General features: G+C 34.5%; 1 protein-coding gene across 5 annotated transcripts in view; it reads right to left on the bottom strand.

The window, feature by feature from the left end:
* The window catches only part of FSD1L (fibronectin type III and SPRY domain containing 1 like), a 76411-nt gene that overhangs the window by 46701 nt on the left and 15716 nt on the right, over positions 1-13994 (bottom strand). For all 5 annotated transcript variants that reach the window (XM_043567070.1, XM_043567065.1, XM_043567066.1 and 2 more), the window contains exons 2-4: positions 10249-10344; positions 8480-8611; positions 2345-2446 (exon numbers count right to left, since the gene is read on the bottom strand). In XM_043567070.1, coding sequence (XP_043423005.1) covers positions 2345-2446; positions 8480-8611; positions 10249-10344 — 330 coding nt within the window. The remainder of the gene's footprint in view (positions 1-2344; positions 2447-8479; positions 8612-10248; positions 10345-13994) is intronic.

The following is a 13994-nucleotide window of genomic DNA, read 5'->3' as shown; positions in this document are numbered from 1 at the left end:
GAGGAAACAGCAGCCTTTGAGAGCAAGGGGAAAGGACTCAGAAAATAGTGGAAAGAGAAACTTGGAAGAAACAAACTTGATCACAGTTTTCCCAAGCGTCCGTCCCTACTTAAATGCAACTGGGTTCAAGTTGTTTTTGAGTACTTTTGTCTATATTTTACTGTTTTCCTTTCTTCTTCCTCACTCTCAGGCTGTTAGTTCTTGCTGCTATGATTATGCTTGTCATTTATAACTACCTCACTCCATTAGAAGGGGACTCTGTTAACAACTAGGCAACTGAAGAAAAAACTAAAAATTTACTAGCGCCATGTATATAATAGTCACCAGATTCTAAGAAACTATCATGAAAAAAGAATATTAATTCCTGCCCATGAACTCTATGACACTAACTTTGATAACTCAGATACTTTTTGCTTTCTGTAAATTTTTTGGCTATGTTCCAGATATTTGAGGTTATCCCATAAACATCCTCTGCAAAGGTGATGTATATATATTTTTAAAGTACTTTAAAGTATGATACATTTCCCTCATAATTCCTTTATATAGCAAGTCCTACCAAATGCAAAGATGAACCTACTTACAATCTACCTCCAAATTCAAGAATTAAGTAATTCACAGATTTACAGCAAAAGAATGTTTGTATTCATTTTATTAGAAGTAATCCATTTTTAAAATTCATTTTCAAAATGCAAGGGATGTAAACCACTAAAATGTTATCTTCTCAAGGAAGTTTTTTCTACCTTCAAGTTCAGAGAAAAATCATGAAATTAAAATATTAGATGGACAAAAATGGATTATAAAACTGTGCTAATGCAGTTTTCACTACATACTCCACAAAGACCAAGAAAATATCAAATTCAAATATCTTATCTTGATAAAATTCCTACATAGTATATATTTTACTAATTATATAGCTCAAGTTCCCACTTTTCTCACACCTTTTTTTAATATATTCTACATCCTTATTCTACATCAAATACAGTGTATTTGATTTGATAACTTGGTAATCATTTAAAAATGACCCAACTTAAAATAAAAATTATAATCTAGAAATCAGAATCTCCTAAATACCAGGATCTAGGTTAAAACATTAACAGTCTTATTATTCTACTGCTTATATTTCATACCAAACATACCCTTCAAGTAAGATCCTACATTTTGTGGCTGGCTCAGTCGGTTAAGCATCCTACTCTTGATTTCAGCTCAGGCCATGATTTCACAGGTTCGTGAGTTCGAGCCCCACATCAAGCTCCACACTGACAGTGCAGAGCCTGCTTGGGATTCTCTCTCTCCATCTCTCTCTGCCCCTCCCTTGCTCTTGTGTGCATGCTCTCTCTCTAAATAAATAAACTTAAAAAAAAAGAACCTACATCATCATATTTTAACAAAACATTCAAACAATTACACTAAACAGTGGGACATTTAATAACAGATTTAATAACAAATTTCACTAGGTTACAGTGCTCATCTGCATCAAGTGATGTTTTCCCAATCAGCTCATAGAAGGAATACAAAACTAGATTTTGAACAATGTTAATAGCAATATTAATCTTCTTTCCTAAGTCAAAAAATACTTATAACAAAGGTAAAAAACACAAGTACCCTTAAAATAAATAACCAGTAGGGATGTAACTGAAAAAGAAAATAGGGGCGCCTGGGTGGCTCAGTCGGTTAAGCATCCGACTTCAGCTCAGGTAACAATCTCACAGTTCATGAGTTCGAGCCCGCATAGGGCTCTGTGCTGACAGCTTAGATCCTGGAGCCTGATTCAAATTCTGTGTCTCCCTCTCTCTCTGCTCCTCCCCCGCTCATGCTCTGTCTCTCTCCTTCAAAGATAAATAAAAAACATTAAAAAAAATTTTTTTTTAAAAGAAAAAGAAAATAACTTGATTCATCTGAATAGAGCATTAAAGAGAAATTAAGTAATTTGTTCTTGACTCCACAGACACATCTGGGTGTCTGCTTTGGAATACATAAATATACAGCAATTTACTTAAGAAATTCCAAGCCTATTTATTTACTTATTTATTTATTTTTAATTTTTGAGCAAGAGAGAACATGTGAGTGGAAGAGAGGGGCAGAGGGAGAGAGAGAATCCCAAGCAGGTCCCACGATCAGCACAGAGCCCAACGTGGGGATCAGTCCCATGACCCTGGGATCATGACCTGAGCTGAAATCAAGAGCTGGATGTTCAACTGATTGAGCCACCCAGGCGCCCTCCACAAAGACTTTTTTAGAATTAGAAATAGCTGAATAAATCCAAAATTGAAAGGGAAAGCACCATTTTTTTTTAAACAAAACTTTCCTATTTAAGTGGTTTAGTTTTTGGCTGGCTTTTTGGTACCTTTGAAAATTCTTCAGGTTCCTTTAGATCTAATGACCGTGTTGCAAATTCTAGTAGTTCTTCTGAGTTCTCCAAGGCATTATTACATTGACTGAGCTGACTCTAAAAATAATAAAAATAAATCTTTAAAACAAATTTCCTATTTCCATGAGGATCTTAACTGTATATTGTTATAATGAACTTACAATTTGAATAGCAAAAATTGAACAAAAATATTTTAGAGAGGTGTTAAAGCAACATAATCACTAGTCATATATGTAAGAAATTTTAATTATTTTAATACATTGTACTTAACATCTTTCCATAATTTATTCAAAATAGCTTAACTGCATACAGATATAGATATACCCATCATTTAAAAACACAAGAGAAAATAAAGCAGTTATAAAAAGTTGGGGTCAAATTCACTTAAAGATTCTTCTCAATCAAGGTAATCAGAAAACTATCAACAATGTAGTTAACTATCAACAATTTAAATTAAAATATCAAAATAATTCATCTGCAGACAACATCCTCTATAAATGAAGACTAAATTTCTTGATAATATTTAACAATTTAAACTAAAGTTTATTAATTAAGTTAAAGGTACATTCAGTTGAGCATAATTTTAATATTCCATTTATCACATTACTCAAATAATACATACTACCATAAATGATAATTTATAGTTTCCAAAATTGGGTAACACAGGAATCACAAATGGAATTGCCAAGATTTCAAAAAGAATAAAGAGGAACAAAAGATGGTAACTGTTACAGTGATGTGCTCTGTTATGGTGATGTATTAATTTCAAGTACCAGTCTTTCTTAGTTCTCTTCCATTCTATCATTTGTGGTCTAAAACTAAGCCCAGTCATGAAAAACTATTGTTAGTGATACCTTTAAACAAAGAAACAAATATATTTCTAAGTTTTTAACGTACTCAAGATTTTTCTTCAGAATATTAATATCTATTACTATCTATTCCATATTCAAATCTACTAGGTTTCCCTTAAGATCAGCACTAAAGATAAACTATGGCTAATTTTCTTAGTTTCTGGATGTGTTATATTTTAACTTTGGAAAAGTAGAATAGTTTTACCATATTTTGGGTTAAAATAGGTTTTCATGTATTATTCTAAGAACCCAACCACAATCTACTAAAAATACTACTCCTTCTAGGAGTCAAACTCTTATGAGTTCCAAAGAATAATTAACAAACCACCATTTGAAATATGTCAATTGTTGGAGAGCTTTATGAAAGCAAAATCACAGGACAAAATGGTAGCTATCAATGGTCTACACAGGATCACTAGGGCAAACTAAGTTAATATAGCTTTAAAGTAAGAAATAACAAAAAGAATAAGGAATATATCTCAAGGAACCATTAAAAGAATCAAATCTGAGGTCAAAGTTTAAGATAAAATATCTTATTCTAAGAAAACACTATAAATTTGCTTTCAAGTCAATAGGGAAAGTTAAAAAGAGTACAAAGGAATTCAATTTAAAGAGCAATAATAACTTGCCAGTTATTTAGAGGAATTAATAAAATCTTAATGAAAACAACATACTACCGAGTTTGTGAACCCAAAGGAAAAACAGAGATACTCTACTGTCTCCAACTAAAGAAGGAAATGGCATCAGTAGCCAAGTTGTGATTCTTTTTAATGTTTGTTTTTTAAACTATCCCAATAAACCTTTAATATTTGAATTACCATTAGGCTGATATCACCATAACTTTTCCTTTGAATCATAATACAAAAACATCCTCAAGAATGAACTTCTGTCCACTAAGCTTATATTTCAACAACTCACAGTCTTATTTATAGCATATTGTCCCCTCAATATCTCTTGATCTCCCCTAGATCACTATTCCTATGAAAAAAAAATTGCCAAAATTTTTGTGGCATTGAGGAACAGCAAGTATTAAGAGTTACAAAGGATAATCAAGTGTAAGATTAAAAAAAAAGAAAACAATGGAATCTCTGGAAAAAATGAAGATCTCAAGTGATGATACAGGAAGGGAAAAATTGTCTAACATCCTTGTAGTGACCACTTTGAAACAGTACTTGGAATTCTGCTTCTATTTTCTGCAATGTTCTGAATTCTCCATCGTTATTCAACAGCCAGTGATGAATCTCATAGAATACTTGGCAAAAAAATCAGAGTAAAATCATCCCTTTTAAAAAGAGCCCAAATGTAAATTTAATGGAAGACTTCCATTAATCATCAGCTCAGTTGCAAAAAAAAAAAAAAAAAAAAAAAAAAAAAAAAAAAAAATTATCATGTAATTAAGATTCACAAAATCCAAAGTAAACAAAGTTCATCTGAGACTATAAGAAAAAGAGTTTAAATAAATTTATGTAACCCAATTTTCTATTAATGGCAATTTAGTCAACAACTAGAAACAGAAACTTAATAGTTTACAAGAGCAATAAATGCAGCTCGTTCTAAGAACAGCACTGTAGATTTTACGTGTACACACATATATCCAGCTCTGTATATGGCTGTCAGAAAATAAGTTCTGAAATTAAAATATCACACTTCTTTTGGAAGTCTTAAAGACATACTTTATTTATTTTTTTATTTTTTTACGTTTATTTATTTTGAGACAGAGAGAGACAGAGCATGAACAGGGGAGGGGCAGAGACAGAGGGAGACACAGAATCGGAAGCAGGCTCCAGGCTCTGAGCTGTCAGCACAGAGCCCGACGCAGGGCTCGAACTCACGGACCACGAGATCATGACCTGAGCCAAAGTCGGACGCTCAACCGACCAAGCCACCCAGGTGCCCCTTAAAGACATACTTTAAATCAAACTCCACAATGGATAGAAATTACCCCATTCTGAAAATCTCAAACATCTTGAGTTAATAAAGAACTCTTCTTTTTTTTTTTAAAGTTTATTTATTTATGTTTAGAGAGAGAGAAAAAAGAGCAAGTGGGGGAGGGGCAGAGAGGGAGAGAGGGAGAGAGGGAGAGAGGGAGAGAGGGAGAGAGAATCCCAAGCAGGCTCCGCACTGTCAGCACAGAGTCTGATGTGGAGCTCAATCTCACGAAACCATGAGATCATGACCAGAACCAAAATCAAGACTTGGACACTTAACCGACTGAGCCACCCAGGCACCCCAAAGAATAACACTTCTAAAAATCAAAACCCAATCGCTTCTCGGCCTTTTGGCTAAGATCAAGTGTAGTAAAAATCAAAACCCACATGCCATGACATAAATGATACAGATCTATCCTCCAAATCGGCACTGACTTGGCTTCAAGACAGATTCGAAGACTCTTCCAAACTTTTGAACTTTGATGATCTTAACAACTGACCAACCTCTTAACTGAAATACCCCCTCTTACCTTTATTAATTAAGCTTTTCCTCCCTCAAAGCACTTCAAATCAGTTTCTTTTCTTTTTTAAGTTGATTTATTTATTTTGAGAGACAGCGTGAGCAGGGGAAGGGCAGAGAGAGGAAGGGAGAATCTCAGGAACCATGAGACCATGACCTGAGTTGAAATGGGAGTCAAATGCTTAACTGAGCCACCCAGGCACCCCAAAAATGAAATACTGTACTCTGAAGTAAACTTAACTAAGGAGGCAAAAGACCTATACATTTAATGCTATAAAACTACTGCTGAAAGAAATTAAAGCTGATACAAATAAATGGAAAGATATCCCATGATCTCAATTGGAAGACTTAATATTATTAAAGTGTCTATACCACCCAAATCAATCTACAAATTTAATTCAATCCCTATCAAAATTTCATGGCATCTTTTTTGAAGAAATAGAAAAAAAACATGTTAAAATTCACAAGGAATCCCAAGGGACTCCAAAGTGCCAAACAATCCTGAAAAAGAAGAACCAAGCTGGAGACCTCACTCACACTTTCTGATTTTAAAATTTATTACAAAGCTACAGTAATCAGGACAGTGTGGTACTGGCATAGAGACAGACATATAGACCAGAGCCCATACAGAGCCCAGAAAGGATCCCACACATATGCAGTTAAATGATCTTTGATAAGAGTGTCAAACCACACAATGAGAAAACCACAGGATCTTTTTAGACAAATGGTGCTGGAAAAACTGGATACTCACATGCAAAAGAACGAACTGAGACCCTTACCTAACACTACATACAAAAATTAACTCGAAATGGATTAAAGACCTTAATTAATACAAGCCCCAAAATTATAAAACTGTAAGAGAAAACACAGAGGAAAAGCTTCATGATACTGGGTCTGCAATGAATTCTTGACTATGACACCAAAAGCAAAAAGAGACAAATGGGACTATACCAAATTTAAAAAATTTCTCCATAATAAAGGAAATAACACAGTGAAAAGACAACCTACGGGATGGTAGAAAATAATTACAAATCCTACATCTGACAAAGGGTTAATATCCAGAATATATAAAGAACTCCTACAATTCAACAACAAAAAACAACCCAATTAAAAAATGAGCAGGAGGCCTGAATAAACATTTCTCCAAAGAAGACATACAAATGGGCAACAAGTATATGAAAAGATGCTCAACATCATTAATCATTAGAGATGCAAATCAAAGCTACGATGAGATATCATCTCACATACATTAAGATGGTTACTACTGGAGTGCCTGGGTGACTCAGACGGCTAATTATCCAACATCGGCTTAGGTCATGATCTCGCAGTTCATGAGTTTAAGTCCCGCAAAAGGCTCTGTTCTGACAGCTCACAGCCTGGACCTTGCTTCAGAGTCTGTGTTTTCCCCCTTTCTCTACCCCTCCCCTGCTTGCACTCTGTCTCTCTCAAAAAAAATAAAATAAACATTAAAAAAAAATAAAGATGGCTACTACCAAAAAATATTTAAAATATGGATGAATAGGTGATGGTGGTCAAAAGGTACAAATTTCCAGTTATAAAATAAGTCCTGGGAATGTAATGTACAGCACGGTGAATACAATTAATAATATCATATTGCACATTTTGCAACATAGGCCTCAAATTCATGACCCCAAGATCAAGAGCTGCAGGTTCTACCAACTGAGCCAGCCAGGTACCCCTACTGTACTGTATATTTAAACACTACTAAGAGAGTAGATCTTAAAAGTTCTTATCACAAGAAAAAAAAAGTCTGTAACTACGTGTGGTGATGGCTGTCAGCTAGACTTACTGTGGTGGTCATTTTGCAATATGTATAAATAACAAATTATTATATTGTACACATAAAACTAATAAAATGTTATAGGTCACATCTCAATTTAAATAATAATGATAGTAATAATAATAACAATAAAATAGAGGTGCGCCTGGATGGTTCAGTCAGTTAAACATCTGACTCTTGGGGGCACCTGGGTGGCCCAGTCGGTTAAGCGTCCGACTTCAGCCAGGTCACGATCTCGCGGTCTGCGAGTTCGAGCCCCGCGTCGGGCTCTGGGCTGATGGCTCAGAGCCTGGAGCCTGTTTCCGATTCTGTGTCTCCCTCTCTCTCTGCCCCTCCCCCGTTCATGCTCTGTCTCTCTCTGTCCCAAAAATAAATAAACGTTGAAAACAAAAAAATTAAAAAAAAAAAAAAAATAATAATAAAAAAAACATCTGACTCTTGATTTCAGGTCATGGTCATGATCTCACGATTCGTGGGATCTTGTCCTGCATTGGGCTCCATTCTGACAGCAAAGTCTACTTGGGATTCTCTCTCTCTGCCCCTCCCCCACTCACCCTCCTTCTTTTTCTCTCTCTCTTTCAAAAATAAATAAAAGCAGTCAAGAAGGTAAATCTTAGGTTTTTAACCACAATTAAGAAAAAACAAGAGGGACGCCTGCCTGGGTGGCTCAGTTGATTAAGCATCTGATTCTTAATTTCACTCAGGCCATGATCTCAGTTTGTGAGTTCAAGCCCCACATCAGGGCTCTGCGCTGACCTCACAGAGACTGCTTCAGATTCTGTGTCTCCCTCTCTCTCAAAATTAAGTGACTTTTTTTTAATGTTTATTTTTTGTTTTTGAGAGAAAGACAGTGAGCAGGGGAGGGGCAGAGAGAGAGAGAGAGAGGATTCAGAGAAGTGGGCTCTAACATAAAAGTAGTTATTCACAGAAATTCACTGATTTTTGCTGTCAAGAAATCAAGTACTAAATAGACTTAAATTATTCATATTTAAATATGCTGTATGATCTCACCTGTAACTCTTGTGATTTACGAGCTTGTTCCTGCTTGATACTGTTAATCATACTTTCTTTCACCTCATCCAAAATAGAATATAAACTATCAAATTCTTCATCTAACTCTGAAAGTATGTTAGAAGAATTTTCCTGTTTAATAAACAAAACAATGATTTTACTGAAGAGCTGTCAAACATTTGAAAATACTTATCAGAGAATACACTCACATTATAAACCATCTCAGCCTAACATCATATAAACAACAAAATCTAATACTTGACATAGGCTTTAAAAACAGGTAAATCCTAGAAGATGGTTGCTAATGCGGAGAGCACTATCTCAGTTACGCTATGAGTTAAGCAACTTTTTATGAACTAGCCTATACCCTCTTCATCTTTTAAAGCAATGTTTCCACAGGACAATGTGAAAGTTTGTTTTAAGATTGCCACCTTTGTCCAGACCTTTGTCAGGTTCCAAGGCAGACCATAAGCCAGTGGTTCTTTGTCGTGCATCAGAATCATCAATGAAGCATTTTAATGAAATATTCCAGAGATTTTGATTCCGTAACTGAGGAGAAGTTTGAGCATACAGGGATGGGACTAATTTTGTGTAAATCTTAAAATCTTTCAGGTTGTCTAAAACAGTGCATTTACATTAAGATATACAGAACTTAAAAGACCAAGCAATTCCTTATTGGATCCTAAGAGATTTATCAAACATTGAATTTTAGGGCTTGAAGCAACCTCAGAAGTCATCTTCTGACTAGAATTTGTAGTCAAACTCCTAAATTTTAGGAATTAAAGTACAGAAAAGTGATTTGCCCAAAGCCACACAAGTAGTTACCAGTGGCAAAATCAATAAAGCATTTCAAGCCTATTAACTTCCCAGAGTTCCTCATCTTCTCATTAAGCAAGACGCTATTTCAACAATAACTTAAAATATCTGTGAAATCTCTAGATAAGCAATATCCACACTTGCAGTAATTATGAGACAGAAGAAATTATCTTAGGCATTTTTCAACTTAGATGAATCATTCCATTAAGAGAATTGGCACCACTTAAGAGACCTAATATGTAACAATCCACTGCAATACCATAAACCAAACTTTGCTTATAATTTTTATAAAAATAAGTTATCATCTCACTAGAGTCTTATCAAAAGTGGTGTTAATCACTTTACTAATTGATTTACAGTGACAAGAACAAGTTGTGGAAAAGAAATGTGCAGTCTGGTAGGCAAAAGACCTAAATCTAATCCCACATTAACCACTCAGTAATCAACATTTGAGTATGTACAGTATGGATTATCTGCCCAAACCTGGGACTGTTTCCTTAAGTATTCATTTTTTTCATTAGGCACTTTACTTTTTAGTTTTATGTTTTACTTTCTTCCAGTTCTATAAGCAGACCTTTTACCATCTACATTTTCCTTCTACTATTTATCATAAAAGAAATGTTTAGCATCCCAGTACTCTGAAGAAATATAATTTGCTCTTAACTGGAATTAGAAAAGACAAATCTATAATGGAAAGGGTCAAAAGTAAGCACTATACTATTCCTTAGCAGCTACAATTCCAGAGTTTTCTTTTTTCCTTACTATTTGACCTTTCCATGGAGAATGTAGGAATAGTAAGGAAAGCATTTTTTTATTTATATGCCATTTAAAAACCCTGCTCTCACCTCCTTTAGTTTATAATCTAGAGTTCATGGAGTATATTTATTTATATTGATTTGGCCCAACAATCATTCACTGTGACATATAACAAAACATTTTTTAAAGAGTCATACCTGAACTCCTTTTAGCGTTTGATTTAGTGTATCAATAAAGTTCTGAATTTCATCATTTTTATTTGCCAGAGTCGAAATGATCCTTTGTAGAGCTTCCTACGATTAAGATAAACAAACAAAAACACATAACATGATACGTTAATGAAAGAATTATAAATCATAACAATTCTCTAAACAAACCATATATAAGAGGAGCAATGTAAAACTTCAAATTGTTAAATTTCCAAAGGCCTGTAATTACAAAAGATGAGATATGTATTTATACTGTTTTAAAACCTCTTATTTCTAGTGTACAACTTAATCACTACCACACCTTTCATACTAAAAATGATCAATATTATTTAATATCAATGGTATTATTTTAGGTCGTAAGGTCATGGCCAAGGAATAGAACCAAATCCTTAAATGCTGCAAAAACAAATGGAACTTTTTTTTTTTTTTTTTTAAATTTTTTTTTTTTTTTCAACGTTTATTTATTTTGGGGACAGAGAGAGACAGAGCATGAACGGGGGAGGGTCAGAGAGAGAGGGAGACACAGAATCGGAAACTGGCTCCAGGCTCTGAGCCATCAGCCCAGAGCCCGACGCGGGGCTCGAACTCACGGACCGCGAGATCGTGACCTGGCTGAAGTCGGACGCTTAACCGACTGCGCCACCCAGGCGCCCCCAAATGGAACTTTTTAATACAATATTAGGATATGAGGAATAAAAGCAAAGAGGCAGTAAAATTTGACATTTAATTTATAAAAATAAAAAACATATTTTAGAAATATGAAAGCGATAATAAATTTGCAGCTAAAATTGCAACATTCATTGCAGTGTTTATAGATGTCATAAAACCATAATAAATAAGTAATTTTAGTAACAAATACCTCAGACTTTTTGATAATGCTTCCTACTTAAATAAAACATTTGGTTATTTAATCTTTCATACTCTCTAGATCAGGGCTGTACAATAAAATCTTATGCTATGATGAATATGTCCTATACACATGCTGTCCCATATAGTACTCAATAGCCATATGAAGCTAATGAGCTCTTGAAATGTAGACAGAACTGAGGAACTAAGTTTATCTTTTTTAACTTTAATTATTTTCACTTTTTATAGCTGCATGTGACAAGCACTGTCACACTGGACAGCACAGGTCTAGGTGTTCAGTAACTCTTCATGGGTAGTAACAGCAAACCCAAACAAGGTACTTGTATTCTCAGTAAAAATAAAATGCAAGTACTTTTACTTCATAATCTTTCCAGAAGCACAAGCCTTGTTTCTGTAAGCACCTACAAGTGTAAATATTTTAATAATGCCCTATGAAACTTTGTAATAAAGGTTCTCCTCAAAATATAATCAGATATTGATAAAGGGCTATATATAAAGAGCTCAAGAAATAAACTGATAAAGGGATATTTTATATAAATGTTCATAAAGCATGATAACAGTGAAAAATTAAAAATAATCACAACAGTTATCACTTAATTCTCACAAGAATCCCTGAAATAAGGAGGTATTATAATCATCCCTGAGGCTGCCTAAGGCTCCCTGCTGTATTCACTTACCTATACTATTACTTCCCATCCTCACGGATGGTGTTATTTTAGTATAATAACACAATAAAGTTATGCTATGAAAGAAGATCAACACCAAGAGTTAGCTTTTTATCCTGTTGGTGTTCCTCCCAGAAATGGGTACATACACCAAGATTTGAATACAAAGACAATCAGCAGAGAGGCAGAATGAAGCCAGGACTTGGAGGAGGGGTGGGGACAGGTGTAGGAGTGAGAATGGTAATACAGAGATGTAGAAAATGAGTGCAGAAGACTTAAGGGTTCCAGTTATTCATCCCAGATAGGTTCCATATATATTTAAAAACAACACAATGGAAGAGTAAAAATGGTTCTGCACAATCACTGGACTGTGTAGAGTAAGCTTCAATTAAGACTGGTCTCTTTCTGGTAAATGGACTGTACCTGCCTCCCCTTTTATCACCCCTAATGGCAGGGCTAAATCCATACTGTACAGATGACAAAATGGAAGTAACTGTTAGTAAGGTAAATATTATGCTCAGTCTGTCTCCAAAGTCCACGCTGTTTACCACTCTAGAACACCGTCTCTCAGTCTAACAAATTTGCCCATCATATGAAATAGCCACACAATAAATTATATATTCTTTTAAAATTTTGGTTTGCTAAAACTCTTCAATGACATATAAAACTGCTAGAATTTCCATAGTAGAGTATCGCTGTTTGAGGTTTATAGCTCTGCCCTCTGCTAAGCATACTCATGAACTTCGAGGTAAAGATTAAGAGTCTTCCAGAAGAGATCTTATCCCATGAAAGGGAGGAGCGAGGATCAATGAATTCAACCCAACAACAAATTTTCATCACCAGGATATATGTGAGTTCAATAAAAACTGAAGGAAATTTCACACAAAAAAACTGTGAAACACTGGTATATATAAAGGCAGACCTAGTTCAGAGCCAAAAAAGAAATCTCCCTAGTACAAAACAGCTTTTCAACTTTTATTTTTTGTCTAAGTATAGTAGTAAAGTCTGTATTTAGGGAATTTTGAAGGAAAAATTCTTGGGAGATAGCTGAAGCATAATGCCCCAGGTAGGTAACCTCTAAGCTCCAAGGATTTTAATGAGAAGCCTCCCTACCTTTCTAAAGCTCCCTGCTACTTACTGAATATAGTCAAAGCCATCTAAATTGTTCTAATTTTTGTTAAGTTTTCAAGCTAAATCCTTTATACTTTTAAGAGTTAACCAACTACTAAAAGTTAATAGACTCTGTTGTCACAGTGATGTTAGAAGGAAGAATACAGCCTTTACCAACCGTAATATTCACTAGAAATATAGTGAGGGCCAAATAGTAGCCACATCAAAAAAGTAAAACAGGTGAAATTAATTTTAATATTTTACTTAACCAAACTGATCCAAAATATTATTTCAACATGTAATCAAAATTTAATAATTACCGAATTCCTTTTTTCCTTCCTTTTCGGTACTAGATCTTCAAAATGCGACGTGTACTTTATAGTTACAGCACATCTCAATTCAAATTAGTCATATTTCCAGTGCTCGACAACCATATGGAGCTAGAAGCTACCACACTAGACAACACAGCTTTAGAGGCCTAACCCATCCAAATAGCCCATATATTTCTAAGAGTGGGGATAGGGCAGATCTGCCTAATTTGCAATCAATAATAAAAAAACTTAAAAGCTTTCTGAGTTTTTTTCTTGGAATACTACAATTTCTATATATGCTTACCATACGCCAAATTCTTGAATTATATAATACCCGTATGTGAATATAAGCTAAAATGTTACAACCTGTACCAGAATTTCACTATTTCTCAGTTTTTATTTATGTAAATATTATCTTTAGAAATGGGAAAGTAATATACTATTACCACTCTCAAAAAAGAATGGGGCATAAGCAGCTCTTTTTTGGGGATCCTTCTAATACCATAACAAGAGTAATACACTCTTCTCTTCTGTAATACTTAAACTGTTCATTGGTGTTGGCTGGAGAAAAACATCCATGGCAATATTGGCATCTGACAAAAACAAAGCTGCACCTGAAGATACCTGACATGTAAGTTATACAAACTCAAAGAATCATCAGGATAATGCCGGGTTTTTTGTGTATGGTACTGCTCCATACCTCCAGGATAATACCCAGTTAATCTTATGGTAAAGACCAAAAAAAATCTAATGGTAAAGACTATTCCCTTTTAATTTATTA

This window comes from Prionailurus bengalensis, chromosome D4, assembly GCF_016509475.1.
Source record: "Prionailurus bengalensis isolate Pbe53 chromosome D4, Fcat_Pben_1.1_paternal_pri, whole genome shotgun sequence".
Taxonomy (NCBI): Eukaryota; Metazoa; Chordata; class Mammalia; order Carnivora; family Felidae; genus Prionailurus; species Prionailurus bengalensis.
Note: the sequence above shows the minus strand (reverse complement) of the source record. Positions and strands in the feature narration are given on the sequence as shown.